Here is a 24,759-nt window from a genome sequence, read left to right on the forward strand (position 1 = left end):
TCCTTTCTTTTCTCAATTGTATGTTTCAAAATTATTCTAGGGATGTGGCCAACATAGTTTTTAGGTTGTCATGACTAACACTCAACGAAGCATGGATGTGTATATATATATGTTTGTGTGTGTGTGTGTGTGTATATATATATATATATATATATATATATATATATATATATATATATATAGTGACGAGACCAATCTCGCCACGGTACATTGGAGGAGCAGGGTTGCCTGCCTGCTCCCTTGTGACTATGGACCGGCAGTTAAACAGTCTATTTTACTGTGCAGAAAGGCTCATTTGTGCCTTTCTGCAGAGCCGTTCGGTAGATTCTATCTACCGAACAAACAGCTATCTATTAGCCTCCCAGGAGCCGTGGGGAGCCGGCAAGCACTGTTAATTGGCCGCCCAGAAGCTGCCGTGCGCTGCCAATCTACCTCCCTGAAGCCGCGGTTAACTGCGGCTTAACGAGCGTGTGCAGTCAATTGACCACCCAGTAGCTGCGGTTAATCGAAGCTTAATTGACTGTTACTGGGTGGCCGCGGTTACACTTAGCGGCCACTAGGTGGCGGTGTAATGGAGCTCCCCGGATGGCCAGCGGTGCTCAGCCTGGAATCAGTGCACTAAAAGCGGACACTTTTACGTGCAGGCACCGCTGAGCCTCCAGCCTTCCCTGCTTCTATTCGTGGCTATTTAACCGAACACCTGATCAGTCGGGACTTTGTTTTATGTGAATGCTTTAACCCAGATAGCACAGCCATGGAGCCTATTCGTGTAATAAAAGACTTTGGGTCCATGGCAATTGAACTGTATGTGTGTGGTCTGAGAGCCATTTAGTAATAATGTGCGCTCAGACCTAAGCTATCTGGGGATATGTTGCATGTCTGTATTTTATGTAATAAATGTAACCTTGTGTATTGTATTTTACTGTCCTTTTACTACCATGTATCTGGGGATGGGTTACATGTATATATTTTATGTGATAAATGTTACATTATGTATTTTAGTGTTTTTTTGTTACCACGTGTGTAATGGCGATTTGCCTCTGTCCTGGGAGATAATTTGATTACTTCCCAATTATCTCCAGGATAGAGGGGAGGGAATTAGGATGCATTGTGGGGATGTTTTACTTCTGTGTGTCTGTCATTGGTTCATGTCTGTCCCTTGTCACAGTCTCCCATTTGGTCTCCTAGGGGAGTGTCCACCAGGTGGGAGACCTGCATAAATACTGGCAGGTAGCCCTGAATAAACCTGACCTCTGCTTGACCCTCAACACAGAGCCTTGTTTTGTTTTTAGGGAGATTTACTGTATGCTGTTAGAGACTGATTGCCAGGAGTGTAAGCCGCTTGGGTGCTTTTCCTGTTCGTCTGCTAGCAGCTATTCGTATGGTTCCAATTCGGGAGTTTGGAGCATTCCCTTGTATCCAGTTCGGGAGTTTGGTGTTCTGCAGTAGATGTGCCTGTGTCTCTGGAAGGGAAGATCTACTAAACGGCGGTTTAACCCTTTTATGCCTGGGGGTGCCGTTTTATTTATATATATATATATATATATATATATATATATATATATACACACAATATATATATATATGTATATATTATTTTTATCTTTTTATGTTTATTTGGGGGCAGTGTGTGTGTGTGTGTGTGGGGGGGGGGGGGGCAATGTCTGTAGGCTGGGCAGTGTGTGAATGTGTGGTGAGGAGGGTAGGGAGGCTTTTTTGTGTCGTGTTTTTTTTTTTTTTTTTTTTAAACTAAAAAATACATTTATGTCCTCTTTCCCTTACCTGTACTGAGTAAGGAGGAGGAACATTTCTCGATCCCTAATGGTCCGGTAGGGAATCCCTCGTGGTCGCAGTGGTGAGAGTGAACTCTAGCCCGCAGCTCCAGGGCTAGAGTTCACTCTCGCGAGATCCGGAGCCGTGGTAACGACGGCAACACTCCGTGCTCTCGTGAGAAGAACCCGGAGGTGCTTCAGGCGGAGCTCCCGGATCTTCTCTCACTCCCCAGCCAGCTGCCAGCAATGTGCCTACGGACCGGGGAGGGAGATCTTCGGTCCGTGAAGGTACATTGCAGTGCTGGCGCTTGGGCAGTGCCAGCCCTGCATTAGCCTGGAGAACTCCCCTCCCCTGGCTCCGCCAGTGCTACAGATGACGTAAGATTAATTAAGAGACTAGGTCTACACCCATAGTATGGTGAATACTTGTATTCACAACCAGGACTTGGTCTCAAGGCCTTCTCTCTGGCTGCTTACTTACATGATGAGTGGTGCCCTTCTGAGAGTGTGAGTAGTGCTTAGGAAACACTCCCTTTGGGCCATGGCCCAGGAAGATAATGGTCCATAGCAGAACCGAGCCTTCGGTGCTGAAGTGTCTACCAAGGCACCTGCCTCTGCTTTTTCACTATCTCTGCCTTGTCGGAGCCTCGCCTAGGAGATTTCGATTGCTGTGTGGTTTGATGCAAGGTTAGTGCCAGTGGGATCTCCTCAATAGTATCCAGGCGACAGGTGAGTTTAACCCTCGGATTAAACATGAGTAGGCCTCTTGAAGGCCACAGGTCTACCCCTGATGGATGCTGGTGATTTCTTCCAATCTGGGATATTTCTGCAGTTGAAATTAAGGGATGAAGTTTGTAATTATGGCTTTTTTGTACAGAGCTCTCAAGATATGCGACCGGTTAGCACGGCTGTTAGGCTCTGCCCCGTAATATTGTTATGCACATTGTATTCTTGTATATCAGTTTAGTTTGTTTATAATAGGATGTATACTTGAATATCTCACTATTTTAATATTTGAATATTTAAGTTCTTGGTGTCACAGCATGAATATAAATAAAGAACATCCTTTTTTATGCATATTTGTGCTAGATTTAAAAACCTATCATTAGATAACACTGACATGTCATTTATGAAGCTCTATAGGAGGGAGAAACATATATTGGTGATTTATTCATTGCCTGAAGGAAATACAGAAGGAGAGTCAATGTATGCAAGCTGACTTAAAGAAAGTGAGCTGGAGAAGTGAAGGCGTTTTTTTACTTTGTGCACTATAAGTTTATATATGATCTAAGAGTCCACTTGGCTTTAATAAATATAACTACTGTTTTATACTGGGTAAACCCTTATGTGCATCATTGTGCACTGCTCTTCTCTTTTCCTTATCTTTTGGAGTGAACTGCTGATAAGTAAGGCACAAAAAAAGATTACTGTCACACTAGGATTTACTCAGTGCAAAGCCATTGTAGGGATATATACAATGAAGTTAGATTGAGGCCATTATTGTTTACAGCTGATCCCAAAGATCATGTTATTGTTATTGAATTCTTGGTTTGTTTTTTGTTTTGGCTCATAACACAATTTCCCCATGATCTTTATTTTCTTTACATATATTTAGTTGTTTTTTGGCTCAATAGCTGCTAGTACATATTTAGTAGTTTTAATTTTATTTTATGTGCTGTAAACTCTGCAGATTGAGATTGTGTTGAGTAACCTCAACATTATATTTTAAACCCCTTAAAAACTATTTGTGCCGAATTTTCAGAGCTGGAGACAACAGGGACAAACCAAAAAGCAAACAATTAATATTACCTTCAGTTACTGCGCCATATTCTAATTAGCGTTTTTCTGCAAGTATGCATGTTTCATTTATCATTGTGTATACATTTTTTAAATCATTTTGAGTAACCTATCATGTATTTCTCTGAACTTTTTGTTCTTTTTTTTTCTTTCATAAGGTCTTTTCATATACAGCTAGCAAAGAAATCCGAACAGATGATTTATGTTTAGATGTATCCAAGCTTAATGGTCCAGTTATAATGCTGAAGTGCCACCATTTAAGAGGCAATCAACTATGGGAGTACGACCAAGTTGTAAGTAACTGTTATAACATCTCCTTTGTCTTCTTAAGAACAATTTTATTTTAATTTTTTTTAAACTCCTATATAAAAAATAAGAACAGCACCTACCAACCACACAAAGGTGCGAGGAATCTGGTTCCGCCGAAACTAGTTTAAATTAAGGAAAGTATAAATAAAAATAATATAGCACATCCGTCTTAAATAATTGAAATCATTTTCCATCACCTTATAAAAATTTTTTTTAGATAACATTTAGAATATCATCTTATGAATGTCATAAACCACAAATCACAGTGGTGTCATAAGAATATAATAAATCAAACTTAGGAATATTCTATATATATATATATATATATATATACACAAAATTTTCTTTATTTGGTATTTAAAAGAGTATTTACTTGAAACAGTCGACGTTTCAGTTCTTAGCACATGTATACATGTCCTGATGAAAGTTCTCTGAACTGAACTGAAACACTGCTTTTACATGCAAATTCTTTTTGAATACCAAATAAAGAAGATTTTGAAGAAAACCCTTGGAGTGCTGGCATATAACGGGGAAATATATATATATATATATATATATATATATATATATATATATATATATATATATATATAATTTTGAAGTGCTGACTTATATCGGAATTATATTGAAAGTGTGGCTGAGCATCTGATACTATACTATTTATGATTTGAGTGCAGGGCTATTGTGAATTATATATATATGTATTTATATATATACCTACAGGTTTTACATCGATGGGACAGTATACCCACGTATTGGAAAGTAATGAAATGTTCTGAAATCTAAGGAAGGAGATTATTATGAGAACTGTCTGAGGGGGAAACTGTCTAAGTTTGAAATGTTGCTCATACAGAGATATTTAAATTACCTGCTCAAGCAGTGTCATTGCTCATTCATTCATTTGTTGCTTATTCATTCATCGATTGAAAGTGCTCAGCTAATGCACTGAGCCAATGAATGAATGGTAGTATTGACATATGGCTTCTGCAGCTGTGCAGAAGCTTGGTGCTGTTAAGCCGTCATTGTGTGAGCCTCTGTTCCAGGAAGAACTCCTGTAAGAGGCAAAATATATAAAATGATTTGCCTCATTTCTGGTGAAGGGTGTCAGGTTACTCCTAGCATCGAAACAATTACAGCATTTTACAGATAATCAGTGAACTCCACTTCCTCTCCAGCGCTGCCATGTCCTCAGCTTTATGGGTGTTAACTTTTCTGTAACACCCACCTTCGTCCTGCCCATGTTTGCCTGATCTCTAAAATTACCCTCTATTGGAGCATTTCCCCATGCAGCGGAAAACTCTTCTGGAATGTCAATACTCTGGCTTCATTGCCAGCATCTGAATGGAATGATGTTAGTCACTCCCTTTCTATACTTCCTCGCCAGTGCAAGCAGCCTTGGTAAGTGAGTTACCATAGCAACCACAGCACGTGCTCTGGTTGCTATGTATGGAGAGCAGAAAAACTTTCTGTGGGAGGTCTCTTCTGCTCTTTTGTCATTTCTTCCTCATGATCAATGCTCAATAATTGACTGACAGGTGGGAGAACGGTTTTTAAATAGTTTTTTTTTCCAATCTATACGTTTCATAGGACAATGTAAATTAAATTGTATGATCTTTCAAAAGAGCATATGTTGTAGGTGCCATAACAGGTACCCTTTAAAATTGGGAATCATTGTCAAAAAGAAGTGACCTTTAACCCCTTAAGGACACATGACATGTGTGACACGTCATGATTCCCTTTTATTCCAGAAGTTTGGTCCTTAAAGCGGCACTGTCATGCCGAACTTACCTTTCCTCAATCTCTTCCTCTTCTCCCCCTCTCTCGGGATCTGTTATTCTTTTCTTCCTGTCTTCTTTAGTTTTCTTTAAAATCATAAGACAAAGTAGGGACTCTGTCTTATGGAGGATTCCTCCGCTTGACCAGCTCTGACCAGCGGAGGAGCAAAGTGTGCTTCATTTCCACTGGTCAGAGCAATTTTCCCATGATCCCTAGCTTTCCTCCCAGTTCCCACAATGCTTCCTGTCAGTATTGCCGAACGTCCTGTCACTTAGACAGAACGCCGGCAAAACTGCCGAATTGCATCCTAACAGAATGAGCACTGTTTCTCCATTGGTGTTAGGATGCAATTCGGTACTTTGTTCGGATCGGAATTTCATTCTGATGAATGAAACCCCGATCCTATTCATTGCTGTGGCTGCATCTTGCAGCCGCTTAGTAGATAACTCCCTAATTCCCACGGTATCAGGGAGCTATCTACTAAAAGGCTGAAAGACCTAAACTGGTCTTTCAGCCAAATTTACTAACACTAAGTAAAAATGAATAGTAAATAATATGCCCCTACTCGCTATACCGCGAGTAGGGGCATGTCTAATAAGCAGTGAGCAGCCTTTGGCTGCTCACTGTAAAAAAAAAAAAAAAAAAAAAAAATATTGCCCCCCACCCCTAAACGACGGGTGGGGGCTGTAAAGTAAAATAAGGGAGGGAGACCTATTGTCCCCCCCCCCGGCCCCCACCCCTGAGCGGTGGGTGGGGGCCATAAAGATAATGAGGGGGGGGGACCTACTGTCCTCCCCCCCCCCCCCGGCCCCCACCCCTGGGCGGCGGGTGGGGGCCATAATAGTAGTAGGGGGGGGGGACCTACTGTCCTCCCCCCCGGCCCCCACCCCTGGCCGGCGGGTGGGGACCATAATGGTAATAAGAGGGGGGGGGGGACCTACTGTCCTCCCCCCCCCGGCCCCCACCCCTGGGCGGCGGGTGGGGGCCATCATAGTAATAAGGAGGGGGGGGGGCCTACTGCCCCCCCCCCCGGCCCCCACCCCTGGGCGGCGGGTGGGGGCACTAAGTAAAATCCCCCCCCCATCAAGGTGACTAGTAATAAGGGGGGGGGGACCTACTGTCCTCCAGCCCCCGGCCCCCACCCCTGGGCGGCGGGTGGGGGCCCTAATGGTAAAAGGGGGGGGGACCTACTGTCCTCCCCCCGGCCCCCACCCCTGGGCGGCGGGTGGGGGCCATAACGATAATGGGGGGGGACCTACTGTCCTCCCCCCGCCCCCACCCCTGGGCGGCGGGTGGGGGCACTAAGTAAATTCCCCCCCCCCCCATCAAGGTGACTAGGGGTGCCCAAGCCCCTAGTCACCCACCCCCCACCCAAATAAAAAATGCCCCTACCTACCCCCCTCACCCTAAAAAATAGTGAGGGGGGAATAAAATTGCTAACCTGTAAAGTAAAATTAAACTTACCATTCGACGTCTTCTTTTTTCTAAAATCTTCATTTTTCAGCCCCAAAAAAGGCCAAATAAAAAACCATCATAGCCGTCGAACTAAAAATAAAATAAAAAACCCGAGCGCAAAAAAAAAAAAAAACCTGACGAAAAAGAAAAAACCCGAGCGCACATAAAAATAATCCATCTTCACCCATGGAGGGCTCCGCGCAGACTGAGCTCCGCAGGGCGGGGCAAGGCTTATAAAGCCTTGCCCCGCCCTGCAATTAGCCTAAGAACACTCTGATTGGTGGGTTTAAGCCAATCAGAGTGCTCTTTGTAATTTTACAAGCGTGGGAAAGTTCTTTGGAATTTTCCCACGCTTGTAAAATGACACAGAGCACTGTGATTGGATGGCTTGAAATCCATCCAATCACAGTGCTCTGTGTCATTTTACAAGCGTGGGAAAGTTCTTTGGAATTTTCCCACGCTTGTAAAATGACACAGAGCACTGTGATTGGATGGATTTCAAGCCATCCAATCACAGTGCTCTGTGTCATTTTACAAGCGTGGGAAAGTTCTTTGGAATTTTCCCACGCTTGTAAAATGACACAGAGCACTGTGATTGGATGGCTTGAAATCCATCCAATCACAGTGCTCTGTGTCATTTTACAAGCGTGGGAAAGTTCTTTGGAATTTTCCCACGCTTGTAAAATGACACAGAGCACAGTGATTGGATGGCTTGAAATCCATCCAATCACAGTGCTCTGTGTCATTTTACAAGCGTGGGAAAGTTCTTTGGAATTTTCCCACGCTTGTAAAATGACACAGAGCACTGTGATTGGATGGATTTCAAGCCATCCAATCACAGTGCTCTGTGTCATTTTACAAGCGTGGGAAAGTTCTTTGGAATTTTCCCACGCTTGTAAAATGACACAGAGCACTGTGATTGGATGGCTTGAAATCCATCCAATCACAGTGCTCTGTGTCATTTTACAAGCGTGGGAAAATTCCAAAGAACTTTCCCACGCTTGTAAAATGACAAAGAGCACTCTGATTGGCTTAAACCCACCAATCAGAGTGTTCTTAGGCTAATTGCAGGGCGGGGCAAGGCTTTATAAGCCTTGCCCCGCCCTGCGGAGCTCAGTCTGCGCGGAGCCCTCCATGGGTGAAGATGGATTATTTTTTTGTGCGCTCGGGTTTTTTTTTTTCGCTCGGGTTTTTTTATTTTATTTTTAGTTCGACGGCTATGATGGTTTTTTATTTGGCCTTTTTTGGGGCTGAAAATGAAGATTTTAGAAAAAAGAAGACGTCGAATGGTAAGTTTAATTTTACTTTACAGGTTAGCAATTTTATTCCCCCCTCACTATTTTTTAGGGTGAGGGGGGTAGGTAGGGGCATTTTTTATTTGGGTGGGGGGTGGGTGACTAGGGGCTTGGGCACCCCTAGTCACCTTGATGGGGGGGGGGGAATTTACTTAGTGCCCCCACCCGCCGCCCAGGGGTGGGGGCGGGGGGAGGACAGTAGGTCCCCCCCCATTATCGTTATGGCCCCCACCCGCCGCCCAGGGGTGGGGGCCGGGGGGAGGACAGTAGGTGTCCCCCCCCCTTTTACCATTAGGGCCCCCACCCGCCGCCCAGGGGTGGGGGCGGGGGGAGGACAGTAGGTCCCCCCCCATTATCGTTATGGCCCCCACCCGCCGCCCAGGGGTGGGGGCCGGGGGGAGGACAGTAGGTGTCCCCCCCCCTTTTACCATTAGGGCCCCCACCCGCCGCCCAGGGGTGGGGGCCGGGGGCTGGAGGACAGTAGGTCCCCCCCCCTTATTACTATTATGGCCCCCACCCGCCGCCCAGGGGTGGGGGCCGGGGGGGGAGGACAGTCGGTCCCCCCCCCCTTATTACTATTATGGCCCCCACCCGCCGCCCAGGGGTGGGGGCCGGGGGGGGGGAGGACAGTAGGTCTCCCCCCCCCCCCCACCTATTAATATTATGGCCCCCACCCGCCGCCCAGGGGTGGGGGCCGGGGGCTGGAGGACAGTAGGTCCCCCCCCCCCCCTTATTACTATTATGGCCCCCACCCGCCGCCCAGGGGTGGGGGCCTGAGGGGAGGACAGTAGGTCCCCCCTCATTCCCATTATGGCCCCCACCCGCCGCCCAGGGGTGGGGGCCTGAGGGGAGGACAGTAGGTCCCCCCTCATTCCCATTATGGCCCCCACCCGCCGTCCAGGGGTGGGGGCCGGCGGGGGAGGACAGTAGGTCCCCCGTCCCCCCCTTATTACCTTTTTTTTTTTTTTTTTTTTTTACAGTGAGCAGCCACAGGCTGCTCACTGTTTAGTGGACATGCCCCTACTCGCGGTATAGCGAGTAGGGGCATTGGGGAGATTTTAATCTCCCTTGTGCTATTATGGGGGTCATATTGACCCCCATAGAGTGAGGAGGGGACCTGGGGGGCTTATGAAGTGGTGGGGAGCACTGCTCCCTGCCGCTTCTGTCTTTACATATTGCAAGGAGGGAGCTGCACGCCGGTAGCTCCCTCCTTGTAATAAACCGAACAAACAAACGAACACTGATACACAGTGTTAGTTTGTTCGTCTGATTTTTTCTATTCATTCATTCGTCTGTCTGATGAATGAATGAATAGGTGAAATTCCCGTTCGCATGTCCAGATGTTTCACTGGGCATGTGCGGGAATCTCAGGGCTATCTAGTGTGGGTAGATGACGTGTCCCACAGGGACTTCACCTACCCACACAAAGATGGCGGCGCCCTGAATATAGATCGGGGCAGAAAATAAAGTATAAAAAATAGGTAATGTGGGGGGCATAGGGGCATTTGGGGGTGACTAGGGGGTCGATTGGATGTAGTTGAGGCGGGAGGGGGGTTAAAAAAAAACGGAATTCGGCATGACAGTGCCGCTTTAAGGGGTTAAGGTTACTAAAGCTTTCTTCTATAATAGGGGGTAATCCTGATATTCTCAAAGCATGTCAGAAAAGAGCGTAAGCTAAGAACATAGCTAGGAATAATAGGAAATGCTACAAATGAAATAAAAATACTCTTCATTGAACTATAAACATGAAATACGAAACAAACTGCAAATAAACACCTATGAGTATGTCAACAAATGAGGTGATACCTATTCTGAAAATCTGGGCACTAGCCAGCTACTTCATGACACTTCATCTGATTACATTCCCACAAAACTCGTCCCTTAAGGGGTCCCTGTAATTGTAAGGGGTCCCTGTAATCAGACAAAACCCTAAAGTTGCCTTCAATGCCAATGTCAACTCCTCCTAGGTGGCATCTGGCTTCTGAAAGGCAGGGGGGATGCTGATTGGCTGAATCAGCTGACTCTTTCAGCCAATCAGTGACTCCCCATTCATCCATCCTGAAACTGATATTTCGCTTGCCGCCTGGAAGACCGGTGCTGGAGGCACATTTTGGGGTTATACTGTTTGAGTCTTGTTTACTGTTATGGTTCCTAAATTGTCCCTTTAACCCCTTAAGGACACATGACGTGTGTGACACGTCATGATTCCCTTTTATTCCAGAAGTTTGGTCCTTAAGGGGTTAAGCAGATGTCTGAGACCAAAAAAGAACTACCACAGGACAATACACTTCTATCCCTGTAATCAGACAAAGCTATCATTACAAAGATAGATAGATCAGGAAACTCATGGTAAGTGGGAAGAAGATTGCAAATATTTGCAGTTTGCTGTGTACTCACCATTCAAAATCAATGTGTCTTAGATGCAATCAAGTACGCATACAAGGTAGGATTCATGACAAAGCCAGCTTCTCACTTCTTCTGTTCCACCTACATCTTTCAAACAAAAGAAAATTCTTTTTTTTTTTTTCTAAACTATGAATCTATTCAAAAAAGGGCTAATCGAGAACGTACCAAGCTCACAAAGATTTCATATACAAAGATTTCGTATACTCTAGGACTTTTCTGGTGGAGAAATCCGTCAAGACTTTATCGCTGTTCTTAGACATGAAAAATGTGAACTGGTGCATCCTATACCAAAAATTCTGAATGTAGATTATATTATCAATCATCCAGATTCTGCAAAGAGGAGATGTTATTGCTACTTTAGACTTAAGATGCGTATCTCCATATACATAACATTTCAGAGGTTTACGTTAGAAAGCAGCAAGAAAGTATTTCGTTTTCAGTCCTTCCATTCTGCTAAATGTTTACAAACATGTAATGCAAATATTTAAAAAACAAATATTGGCAATATTTTATAGAGAAAAAGGCATTTTCATATTTTCACATTTGGGCGATTGGTACCTGAAAGCAGCAACACCCGTCCAGCTAAAACATAAATCCCTCTCTGCAAATCTTAGGACATAGTTGTATAATAAATCGGGAGAAGTCAAACCTAAATCCATCCATAAAAGTCTCGTTTATAGGTCTCGAAGTAGACTCCTAAGAGTTACGTTTGGTTTTTCCATCTCTAAAAAGATGAGGAATATTCAAAGCAGTCAGAATAATTCAAAGAAATCCAGATAAGCTTGTTAGGTCTGCTCATATCCATCATTCCCGAAGTCAAGTGGGCAAAAGCCTGTGTAAGATCTTTACAATGGGACATTTTGCAAGCCTGGTCCCAAGCTAGAAAGATTGGAAGTGGAAATAAGAGGAAGCTTAGACAAACCTGTTCAGATACAGTCAACTTAACACTAGTCATTTATTTATACAAGCAGTCAGGCTTTTACAGAATTATGTGCTCAAATATAAAGATATGGGCAGATAAACACTTGAAAGCACTCATATTAGAGGAGTAGACAATCAACTGACAGAGCCTGTTCAAAGCAAGCAGATTGGTCACTAAGTCAGCAAATATTTGAAAAAATGATAAAGAAATTTAAAAATTTAGCCATAGATTGGATGGCTACTAGAAACAACAGAAAGGTGCCCTTTTTGCTTCCCTTTACATACATGAACAACCAGATAAAAATGCTGATCTCACTTATATAGATAAGATGAAGAAAAATTCCAGGAATAAATAGCGATAAAATATAAATACAAATTCCACTATAATCAATAAGTCCCCAAAATGGTAAGTAAAATATTTCAAAATAAGTCCACAAAAGATAATAAAGTGCAAATAAAAAAGTTCAGTCCACAATATGTAGCAAAGAAAAAGACACACTAAAGCTGTGTGTATGAATACCACACAGCGGCGTGATCCTTATGGCACTATAGTATAATTTACTAACAGTAAATATAATACTGAAAAATAAAACAAAAGGAGAAAACAAAACAGTATGCAGAACCAACTGAATGCTAAAAAGAAGAAAAAGTAGCATAAACGTTAATAAAAAGAGAAGTGCTTCCTTTAAAAACTAATTAATCAAAAGGTAAAATCAGGATAATCCACAAACAATCTTATGTGTAAAATGATACAAAAAGTAACTCAGGGCAGTCTGCACTGTAAGCTGTTGTGGTGATCCTCCAGATGGATGAGATGTGTGGCCGGTGAGGTCAGCACCTCACTATAAGAGTATGCTATAGGAGTCAATTCAAGGTACTAATTCACACCTATAAAGCACTGATCAACTCTAGCCCCTCTTATATCTCTTCACAGATCCATAGGTATGTCCTTTCTCGGTCTCTTCGCTCTGCCCGTGACCACCTCCTATCCGTTGTCCGCACCCGTACGGCCCACTCACGCTTGCAGGATTTCGCACAGGCGGCTCCCTTCCTATGGAATAGCCTGCCTACCGCCATCAGACTCTCCCCTTGTCTTGCATCCTTTAAGAAGTGCCTTAAAACCCATCTCTTTAGGAAAGCTTATGGCCTCCCAGATTAACCTCTACCTCACACACCTGTCTCTTGCTCTCTCTCAAAGAGCAGCCCACCTTATTTGACTGCAAATTCCTGTCCTATTGTGTTTTACACCCCACCTCCTATAGTATGTAACCAATTTGAGCAGGGTCCTCTCCAACCTATCGTTCCTGTAAGTTTTTTGTGATTGTCCCCCTCTCATAACATTGTAAAGCGCTACGGAATCTGTTGGCGTTATATAAATGGCAATAATAATAATGCATTCCACACAGCGTTCCACCCGAAGCCTCACTCCAGGGTACACTCCACTAGTCTCCAACCGATCCTCTGTATCACTCCGTAGGCAAGTCACAGCCGGCTTGTGCGATGAGTCACTATTGTAATGTGCATTCAACTCTCTGTGAATTTGCCTTACGCTTTTCGTGAGGATACTGCCTCACTTAGTCAGAGCCTGTAATAGCTTGAGAGCCATAGCAGGGGAATTTATATTTATATACCCAAACAAAATTAATACATTTACCAAACAGATGTATAAAATGCTGTATCAATTCAATTACTAACTAAATGAATTCACATCATATTGCACAAAATTGAAAAATAATTGTAGGAACCATTGTTAACCCCTTAATGACGAGTGACGGACGAGGTCCGTCACAGAGGGGAGACCCTTAACGAGTGACGGACCTTCACGCGGTAAAATTAACCCCAGATCGCCGCGATCGCGGGGTTAATGGTGCTCCGGTCTGCCTCTGTATTAGAGGCAGACCAGGAGCACCCGATCGGGCTGCCCCAGCACCGGTGCTCGCTCTGACAGCCTGTCAGAGCGATCACATGTACTGCATATACTCACCTTCCACGTCCCTGCACTTCCGGGTTCTCTTTGAAGTGCAGGAAGACGGATCAGTGCTGACCCTGCCCTCTGTGTAAAAAAAAATAAAGTTTAAATAAAATCCCACCCCCCTTTACCCATTTTAATAAAAAATGAACCCCTTCCCTGCCAATTGATCACTGACTACAGTGATCAATTGGCAGGGATTACATTTTACTATGATCTGATCTGATGTTTTTTTTTTTCTGTTTTTTTTAACCCTCAGGGGTTAAATTTATTTTATTAATTAATTTAAGTATTTTAAAATTAAATATTTAGGTAGCTGGGGTGGGTGGAAGTTAGTGGGGAATTGGGGAATTTGGTGTTAGTGTGGCTTACTGCTAGTTAGGGGTTAACGGTAAAAAAAAAAAAAAAGCTTAGAAAAATGTTAAATCTGTAAAAAAAAAAAAAAAAAAAAAAAAAGATCACTGCCTACAGTGATCAAAATACAGATCACAGTATTATACTGTGGTCTAATTTTTTTTTAACCCCTGACGATTAACTTTTATTTATTTTTTTAACCCTCAGGGGTTCAATTTATTTAATTACTTTAAATATTGTAAAATTATATATTTTGCTAGCTGGGTGGGTGGATGGAAGTTATGGGAAAATGGGGAATTTACTGTTACTACTAGTTAGGGGTTGACAGTAAAAAAAAAAAAAAATCTAGAAAATGTAGAAAAATGTTAAATCTGAAAAAAAAAAGTTTTAAGAAAGTTTAGGAAACTTTAAAAAAATTAATAAGCAAAACAAAAGTTTCAAAACTAGTTTTAAAAAGTAAAAAAAAATACATTTAAAAACACTCATTACCACTACACCTGGAACAAACTAGAGAAAAAAATATCCCACACTAAGGTTCAAAATATGCCTTTTGAATTACCCCAGAGTGTACTTTTTAATAAATAGTATGTGTTTGTGGGGAAGTTTCAATAACCAACCATCTAAACTACTCCAAATTGGAACATGGACACGGCGTAAAACTTCAAAGTTAGGAAAAAAAACTGAATGGCTGCGTCTCAAATGTGCCCCTTCAACATCCACATATACCAGCAACGGTACATATGGGGGTATTGCTGTACTCATCCGACATAGCTGAGCAACATATGAAGTATTATACAGTCATTCGTAGCACACATAAGGTTTGCAAAATATACTATGCAAACTCACTTTGTGTGTTAAAAAGGCAGAAAAAACGCTTATTACCACTACACTTGGTGCAAGCAAGCGGAAAAATGATCCCACGCTAAGGTTCAAAATATGCCTTTTCAAATACCCTGGGATGTCTTCTTTAAGAAATGGTATGGCTTTATGGGGTATTTGGATTATATAGCCTGGTAAAATACTCTAAAATGGGACATGGGCACAGTGTAAAAATGTAAAGTTAGGAAAAAAAAAAAATGGAATGGCTGTGTCCTAAATGTGCCCCTCTGATGTCCACATATACCTGGCAAAGGTACATACGGGGATATTGCTGTACTCAGACGACATAGCTGAGCAATATATGAAGTATTATACAGTGGTAGCACACATAAGGTTTGCAAAATATACTGTGCAAACTCACTTTGTGTGTCAAAAAGGCAGAAAAAAAACGCTTATTACCACTACACCTGGTACAAGCTAGCGGAAAAATGATCCCACGCTAAGGTTCAAAATAGGTCTTTTGAAATACCCTTGGGTGTCTACTTTAAGAAATGGTAGGCCTTTGTGGGGTAGTTTGAATTTAAAATCTGCGAAGATGCTTGGAAATTGCACATAGGCCCAGCATCAAAATTCAAAGTTCGGTAAAAACTGATATGGGTTGGTCTCCTATATGGCACTGTAGCTTCATGAAATAGTGCCAAAGACATTCATTGGGTGTCTTTTTACTCAGAAGACGTAGCTGAGCATAATTTGGGGGTTTTGAACTTAGTGGCACATATCAAATATACAAAATGCCCAGCAAAAATGCAATCCATATGTAAAAAATGCACAAAATAATTTTTTACCACATACTTATACATATATTGGTGAAAAAATGTGGGCATGTTAAGGCACAATATGCACCTTATGAGATACCCTGGAGTGTCTACTTTTACAAATGGTAGGCCTTTGTGGGTTGTTTTTGAACAGTCAAACTACTATAATACCCTATATGGAAGCATAGGCTCATTAAATCCGTCTCTCAAAATTCTACTGTGAATACTGAAAAGGACAGGTCTCCTGTATGGCACTGTAGCTTCACGAAATAGAGATGATAGTAAAAACTAGAAAAGAAAATTTGAAATAAATATAAAATAAAAATAGAATAAGAAATAGTGTAATGATGAAATTGAGATGTGCTAAAAAATATAAAATAAAGGGTAACAGCAAACCATAAAGATAGTAGTTGAATAGTACAACATAAAGGTAGAGACAGTAATAAATAAATGTAAAATAAAATCAAACTGAAAATTAAATATGAGAAATAAATAAAAAATAAAAGTAGAAATACAACTGATTATAGATAAAATACAGAAAAAAATAATTAAAATAGGAAAACATAATAGTAGAAACAAATAATAATTTTAAAAAATGATATAAAATAGAATATAAATATACCATAATGCACTGAAAATATGTCTAAAAACAGTACATATGTGAAAATGTGTAAATATAATATTCTAAAATATGTAATTAAAAAGGATCTAATAACAAACATCTTTAAAAGCATTAAGCTCAAAGTCTACATTAAGACTCATGGGAACTAAAGTGTTCAAAGTAAAACTCTACCTAGCTTCTGCTTGGTCTAAATCTTCCCCTCTCCAATGTACATCAACTTTCTTGATTGGTAAAAATTGTAAACCTCCCGGATCTCTGCTACGAAAGTCATTAAAATGTTTTGATAGTTTGTGTCTGTAAACCTTTTCTGTGTCCTGACTGTCACTTTCAGAAGTCTCTTTGTTCGTACCACATATTGTTTAGGGCACGGACATGTTAGGAGTTGTATTACCCCTGATGTGTTACAGTCCATATTGGACTTTAATCTGTACTTTTTATGTTTGTCAAGTGAGAAGAACTTGTTACTAGTAGATTCCAAAAGAGGATTATTCTTACATCCTGTATACTTCTTACACCGTGAAAAAACTTTTATTGATGTCACTTCATTATTTTGAAGTTGGGCTTTGGATTTAGTAGTGGGTGCCAGCATAAGTTTTAGATTAGGTGCTTGGGAAAATATGATCTTGATTAAGTATGGGATCACTTTTCAGTATATCCCAATGTTTTGATAGCACCTTCCTAATTATTTGGGACTGGGTGCTAAATTTCGTAATAAATGCAGGAGCTCTCTTCTGTTCCCCAAGTGGGGGTTTCCTACTCTGGAGAGTGTCTTCTCTTGGGACAGATAAAGCCCTATTAATTGCTTTCTCCAAGAGACATTCTGAATATCATTTCACAGCAAATTGTTTCATTTCTTTCATCTGTATTTGACAAGTCTCCAATTCTGAACAGTTTTTCCTTATTCTTCTAAATTGTCTACATGGGATATTTTCTATCCAGGTGCATTTGTGGTAACTGTTAAAAGGAATAAAACTGTTACAGTCAACACTTTTCTTAAGTTTTCATATGTATTCTCCCATCTTTGATGTAAATAACTAGATCTAAGAATTCAATATGGCTTGTGGAATGTTGGAAAGTGAACTGAAGATTATATGGATTGTGGTTGAGATAAGACTTGAAAAGTTCAAGGGATTCCAAATTTGAACACTGCTTGGCCAAACACACTCTAATATTTCGTTGGACCGCCTTTAGCTTTGATTATGGCATGCATTCGTTATCGCATTGTTTCAATAACTTCTGCAATGTCACAATATTTATTTCCGTCCAGTGTTGCATTCATTTTTCACCAAGATCTTGTATTGATGATGGGAGCGTCGGACCACTGCGCAAAGCCTTCTCCAGCATACAATTCTTAATGGGGTTGAGGTCTGGACTCCGTGGTGGCCAATCCATGTGTTAAAATGATGTCTCATGCTCCCTGTCCCACTCTTTCACAATTTGAGCCCGATGAATCCTGGCATTGTCATCTTGGAATATGCCCATGCCATCAGGGAAGAAAACATCCATTGATGCAATAACCTGGTCATTCAGTATATTCAGGTAGTCAGTTGTCCTCATTCTTTGGGCACATAATGTTGCTGAACCTAGACATGACCAACTGCAGCAACCCCAGATCATTGGCCTGTACAGTAGGCACTAGGCATGATGGGTGCATCACGTCATCTGCCTCATTTCTTACCCTGATGTGCCCATCACTGGTGATTCCCCACTATCATTCCAGTTTTTAATAATGCGTTGGACAGTTCTTAACCCAATTTTAGTAGTTTCTGCAATCCTTTTAGATGTGTTCTCTGCTTGATGCATGGCAATGATTTGACCCATCTCAAACAGACTAACATCTTTTCCACGACCACCGGATGTGTCTTTCGACATGGTTGTTTAAGAAATGAGAAGCTACTCATTGCATCAGTTGGGGTTAAATAACTTGTTGCCAGCTGAAAGATAAACAACAATTCAGTAACTATCCAATAGGATGCTTAGTTAAATCCATGTGGCAACTTTTTTTTTGGTCAGGCAGTGGTTTTTTTTTTGGTCAGGCAGATGAAATCATCTTCCCACTTGCCCATAAAAAGGTTAGTGTAGCATGGCGCAAAAAGTGTCCTCATGGCAGTCCCTTCTAGTTGTAGATAGAAGTGACCGTCTGACCAGAAATAGTTGTGACTTAAAATAAATGCCACACATTGAACAAAAAACTCAATCTGGTTGTTCTTTAATTCAGAATAGATAGCTAGAGAATATTGTATTTCTTAGCATCTTTGGAGATGTTCTATCACTGTGTATAGTAAAGTTACATTTGATGTAACCAGGATTATATCTTCTTCCCAATGGATGTCTGCAAGCAATTGAGGATCTGAGTAGAATCCTTCAGATATGACTTGAGATGGCAGACTAAGTTCTGTAAGTACTGATCCACGTATACTGGTAGATTAGATGTCAAGGAGCCTATCCCTGATATAATCGGTCTACCAGGGGGTATCTTATGTATCTTCTGTAGATAAGAGATAGGCACCTTAGGATGTTTTACATATAGGTATTTATATTCCCTTTCATTCAGAATGCGCGCACCGCACTGATTCCGGAATATGACGTCATATTCCGGCTCCGGCATCAGTAAGCGGTGCGCGAGGGAGCTGGGCAGAGAGCGCTCAGGGGAGAGTGCTTCCTCGCGCGCCCGCAGGACCGGCTGCCAGACAGCCCCACTGGACCCCAGGAAATCCCCTCAGCACTCCCAAAGGTAGGGAGGCTGGTGGGGATCACATTTTTTAAAAAACATGTGTTTGTGTATGTGTGTTAGTGTTAGTTTTTGTGTCAGTGTGTGCTACTGTGTGTGTGTGTGTGCTAGTGAGTGTGAGTGTTTGTTTGTGTGTGTGTTTTACTGTGTGTGTTAGTTTGTGTGTGTCTGTTATTGAGTGTGTGTCTGCTAGTGAGTGTCAGTGTGTGTGTTTGTGTGTCTGTTAGTGAGTCTGTTTGGTGTATGTCAGTGAGAGTATATGTTTTGTAAGTGAGTATGTATGTCTGTCACTGAGTGTGTCTCTGTCAGTAAATGTGTGTGTCTGTTAGCTAGTGTGTGTGTGTGTGTGTGTGTGTGTGTTTAAAACCCCTTCAGCACTTACCTTTCTCCAGCGCTGGACTCCCTTGGTGCTGGGGAACCCTCCGCCTCTCGGCTCCGAATGCCCATGCGCGGCAAGAGCCGCGCGCGCATTCAAATCGCCCACAGGAAAGCATTACTCAATGCTTTCCTATGGACGTCCAGCGTCTTCTCACTGTGATTTTCACAGTGAGAATCGCGGAAGCGCCTCTAGCGGCTGTCAGTGAGACAACCACTAGAGGCTGGATTAACCCTCAGTGAAACATAGCAGCAGGGTTAAAACTAGAGGGACCTGGCACCCAGACCACTTCATTGAGCTGATGTGATCTGGGTGTCTGTAGTGGTCCTATAAGTGTATGTGTATCTGCATGCACTGGCGTACATGCAGGGGTCGCAGCCCTGCGATCAGGTGCCCACCACCATGTGTTGCGGCCCGAGTCCGCGCAGAGTAAGCGCGAGGAGGGGGGGCACGGACCAATTTTCGCACCAGGGCCCCATGGGTTGTGTGTACGCCACTGAGCACTAGTTAATCCTGCAGAACAAAGGTATCAAGGAAGAGATAATTAATCTATTAAAATCTACCCTAAAATATATTTTATTTTGATGCCAGGAACCCACTCATTCTTGTCATTGGAATTCCTTCAAGAAGGTTTTTCACCCTGAAGGTACATGTATTTACCCTTATCTACTTTCTTATCCATGATTTGGCTTATGATTCTTTAATTAGGAGATTCTTTAACCCCTTAAGGACACATGACATGTGTGACATGTCGTGATTCCATTATATTCCAGAGGTTTGGTCATTAAGGGGTTAAAGACATTTGGCAAATTCGGAAATTCTTTCTTTGGAGTTCACTCTGGTGCTTAAGGCATTTTGTGAAGAATCTTTTGAACAAATAGAAGAATGTTCATTAAAGTTTTTGTATTTTAAAGTAATTGTGTTTGTCACAGTTACCTCAGCTAAGAGGATTATTCTTCCTTATCTTCCCTGGAAATTAGTTTTCCATCATGGCAAGGTTGTTTTATTCCATCATTATTTAAGACCAATATTTTGTCTGAGGATAATATCAATCAGGCTCTGGTACTTCGCATATTATGTCAGAACTTTTCTGCACCCAAAGAAAAACTATACACATATATAATCTATACACTGTCTTGATGTTAAAAGAGCCTTCTCTCAAGAGTGGCGAACATTTGATCGGCTGCTTATCAGTTGTCTTGGATGAGGCAAAGTGTTGCAAACTGCGGTAAGATACCCTCCCTATTTGGATGAGTTTTGGAGTTCTTGCTATCTCCCTTCTGTCCTGCTGCTGTATGCAAGGAAAAACAGATATGTTTACTCAGTGTAAATTCTTTTTTCTAGTATCAGGGACAGTACATATATTTCCCCTCCACCCATTTGTTACATTTTTGACATCTGTGTGTGATAACTGATGTGGTCCTGTGTGTAAGGTATTTAAAAGCCTGCATGGGGGTTCGGCATATTAACAAGTTACCGTATATACTCGAGTATAAGCCGACCCGAATATAAGTCGAGACCCCTAATTTTACCCCCCAAAACTGGGAAAACGTATTGACTCAAGTATAAGACTAGGGTGGGAAATGCAGCAGCTACTGGTAAATTTCTAAATAAAATTATATCCCCCAAAAATTATATTAATTGAATATTTATTTACATTGTGTGTAAATAATGAATGCAGTGTGTGTGTATGAATGCAGTGTGTTTGTGTGTCTGATGCAGAGCCCTGGTGGGGGGTGGGCATCTTTATTATTTTTTAAAAATTATTATTATTATTTTAATATTAAAAAATGTTTTTATATATATATTACATTTTATTTTTATATTATAATTTTTTTTAATATTATTAATTTATTATTTTTATTTTATTAAAATTTTTATTTACATTTTATTCGTCCCCCCTCCCTGCTTGTTAGCTGGCCAGGGAGGGGGGCTCTCATTCCCTTGTGGTCCAGTGGATGGGCTGTAGGAGGGGGGCTGGCAGAGAGATGTAACTTACCTTCACAGCAGCTCCTGTCAGCTCCCTTCTCTCACCTCCGGTCGGCTCCCTCTGAAAGTCTCGCGGCTGCGCGGAGCGTTGCCATGGTAAGCAGTGACAACGCTCTGACCCCAAGGCTCTCGCGAGAGTTGCAGAGGGAGCTGACCGGAGGAGAGAGAAGGGAGCTGACAGGAGCTGCTGTGAAGGTAAGTTACAGCTCGCTGCCAGCCCCCAACAGGACCGCTGGGCTTGTAATGAGCCCGGCGGTCCTGTCTGTATTATGGGAATGTAAGTTGCCATAATACAGACACTCACTCGAGTATAAGACGAGTGGGGGTTTTTCAGCACAAAAAAATGTGCTGAAAAACTTGTCTTATACTCTAGTATATACGGTACATTTTTACAGAGGAGGTTACCTGTCCATCCACTAAAATGGATGTTCCTCCTGTACTGTTGCTGATGCTATTGAAAAAAGTATTTATGATTAGTAAAAATCTATATTTTCACATTGTAGCAGTAAAAATATTTTTTGTACCTGATAGATACTTCTGATTGGCTTGGACGTGCTGATGCTGTCATCAGGCTCTCATTGTCTAATTTGTTTGACATGTCTGCAAATATATGCTCCATGTTATTCAGGAGGTGTTAACCTCTTTTTTATTCTGTTACTGAATAAAAATATTAAATGCAATTTCTACAATATTATAACGTGTTATTTTATAAAAAGTCCAGCATTACCCCCAAAAAATAATATGTTGGGACCTCGGGACATTGCATTGGTATTAAAATTAAAAAAAAAAAGTGACTGCTGTGGAATAAAATAAAATGTCTTGTTAAATCTTCAAGACATCATCCCAATTACGTGTGTTTTGCTAAACAGGGCATTGGTGTGAGAGAAAGTATTGAAAATTAATTATTGATATTGCTGAAAGAGTAGATTGCATTCACACGGGAGCTATTTAAATGTTATTTGGGTAGTAGCTTGTTGTGTAATGGAAAATTGTTATGGTTATTCTAATTAAAGTGTAAACAAGTCAGCTAGAGTACACATTAATTAAAAATCTAGCCAAAATATGCAATTATTAACATTCTAGCAAAAAGTATGCATTAATTGAAATACAAACTGTAAGATACACTTTATGCTTGATTGGAAGACTTATTTTAGAGGTGTTGACAGGGCAAGAAGTGGTTGGATATCAGTTCTTCTTTTTATGCTTTTATACTTTTTGTTCTTGAGTAATGCCTTCCTCAGTTAGTTCCATGTCCTACATATGCCTTTGGGATGTATTGACTGATCTGGGAATTGTGGAGAATTGACAGTGAAAAAATATATATATTACACTGAACAAAATTATAAATGCAACACTTTTTTTTTTTGCCACCATTTTTCATGAGGTAATCTCAAAGATCTAAGATTTTTTCTATGTACACAAAAGGCCTATTTCTCTCAAATATTTCATTAGACCTCCCCATAGGAAAGCATTGAATAATGCTTTCAATGCTTTTCTATGGGGATTTCAGTGACGCTGGAGGTCATCACATAGCGTGAGGACGTCCAGCGACGTTATAACACACTTTTCGTGTTCTATGAACACGGAAGTGTCCTCTAGTGGCTGTCTAGTAGACAGCTACTAGAGGAGGACTTAACCCTTCAAGGTAAATATTTCAGTTTAGAAAAACTGCAATAATCACACATGCAGGGTTAAGGGTAGTGGGAGTTGGCACCCAGACCACTCCAATGGGCTGAAGTGGTCTGGGTGCCTGGAGTGTCCCTTTAATCAAAGTGACAAGGTGCACTGATTGAATGACACTACTAAACAACCTAGAACACAGTTTTTGGAATATAAGATCCCCTTTTATGCCCATTTATTTTTTTGCTCCACAACCTCTTCATCTCCCTCTACAGCCACGTGCAAACTCCTCCAAATAATACATACTCATTACAGGTTGATAGTCTCCTCTGCAAGTATACTCCAGTCTCCCAGGAAACATCCCAGTTGGCCAGCCAAGCCCTAGAGATCACTGAAATTATGAGCCACCAGCCCAAGCATTAATCTACAGTAGCTTTTCCCAAAAGTGGCAACAATGGCCTTGGTGTAATTCATGTGGTTTGTCTTCCACCACTATGTTGGAATAGTGCTTCTAGCTTTTTAAATACTCTGCCAATAAATACGGAGCATGTGCCTCAAAGCCTACACATTTAGTTTCCCTTAGGTCTTTCTCAAGATGTAATCTGATGCTGAAAGTGCACCAATTTATATAAAGCACTCAAATCAGGGGGTGGAGGAATTGCCTTTCAACTCAATCTACACCCCCAACTTAATCGAAATAATGCATGAAAACCACAGACTAAATCTGTGGATGCAAAAGGGCAGTATAAATATTGCAAATGACAGTTAATAAACTAGGATAATAACATATGTAGTCCATGATTCTTAAAAAAACAGATATACATATAAAACCCTGAACTGCATGCATGCACGCACATTTGCATATCCTCTTTGAGAACAATGTATGTAAGGAATTCCTTCCCTGGCATCGGCATACTTTGATGTGAGATGTCAAATTCAATTATTTAATCTATTTTACTCCAAAGCCCCTAGTTGCCGTCTAAATGTTAACCAAAAACCCAATGTTTAAGAATGCGAGAAGAGCTACTCACTTGAGCTCTGGCCATCAGCAGCCCAGATTGGCAGCGTTGTATTGTATGGCCCACTGTAATCCTGGCTTGCATGTGAAATAGGATGACACACCGTTTTATGGCTGTAAACATCAATGACGACTAGTGCATCACCAGCAGATTCCCATAACAGAATATGCTCTTCTCATTCTGAATTCACACCTCCCAATGTTGGTATGAATGCATTAGGCCCTATGGCTGTTTTCTTTTCCCTTGTCTCCCTGCAAAGTATTAATATGTAAATTTTTACAATCTTAGATCAGTGGTAGGTAACAGACGTTCCATACGCTCTACTTTTGTTTTGATGTTGGAATTTGATGACTATTACACATTATTTGATACATCTCATCTTTTATCCATTCACTCTTTGTATTTATTTTTTTCACATTAGACAGGAGCTACAGTTTTTTTGGTAAATCCCATTATGAAACAGAATATGCAGAACTCATTAAATATATTCAGTAGAACAGCTGAGTACTCCTGGATTTTTCTGCATAACATGCCATTTTAAAATACTTTAAAAGAGGCATTAGCAAGCACATTGGCTTAAAAAGAAAAGTTGTACCAGTTTCGAAATGTCTTTGTAATAAGCTTTTCTACAATTTTTAAGCCACAAGAGAGAGATGACATTCATCTGCCTTCCCACTCAAGCTGCAGTTCTAGACTCATCTAAAGTATTCTATT

General features: G+C 41.4%; 1 protein-coding gene across 1 annotated transcript in view; it reads left to right on the forward strand.

Moving 5' to 3' along the window:
• Positions 1 to 24,759, forward strand: part of GALNT1 (polypeptide N-acetylgalactosaminyltransferase 1) — a 249,115-nt gene that overhangs the window by 212,415 nt on the left and 11,941 nt on the right. Inside the window, exon 11 of the mRNA XM_063451885.1 lies at positions 3,728 to 3,862. Within this exon, the coding sequence (XP_063307955.1) occupies positions 3,728 to 3,862 (135 nt within the window). The remainder of the gene's footprint in view (positions 1 to 3,727; positions 3,863 to 24,759) is intronic.

Source organism: Pelobates fuscus, chromosome 4 (genome assembly GCF_036172605.1).
Source record: "Pelobates fuscus isolate aPelFus1 chromosome 4, aPelFus1.pri, whole genome shotgun sequence".
In the NCBI taxonomy this organism is placed as follows: Eukaryota; Metazoa; Chordata; class Amphibia; order Anura; family Pelobatidae; genus Pelobates; species Pelobates fuscus.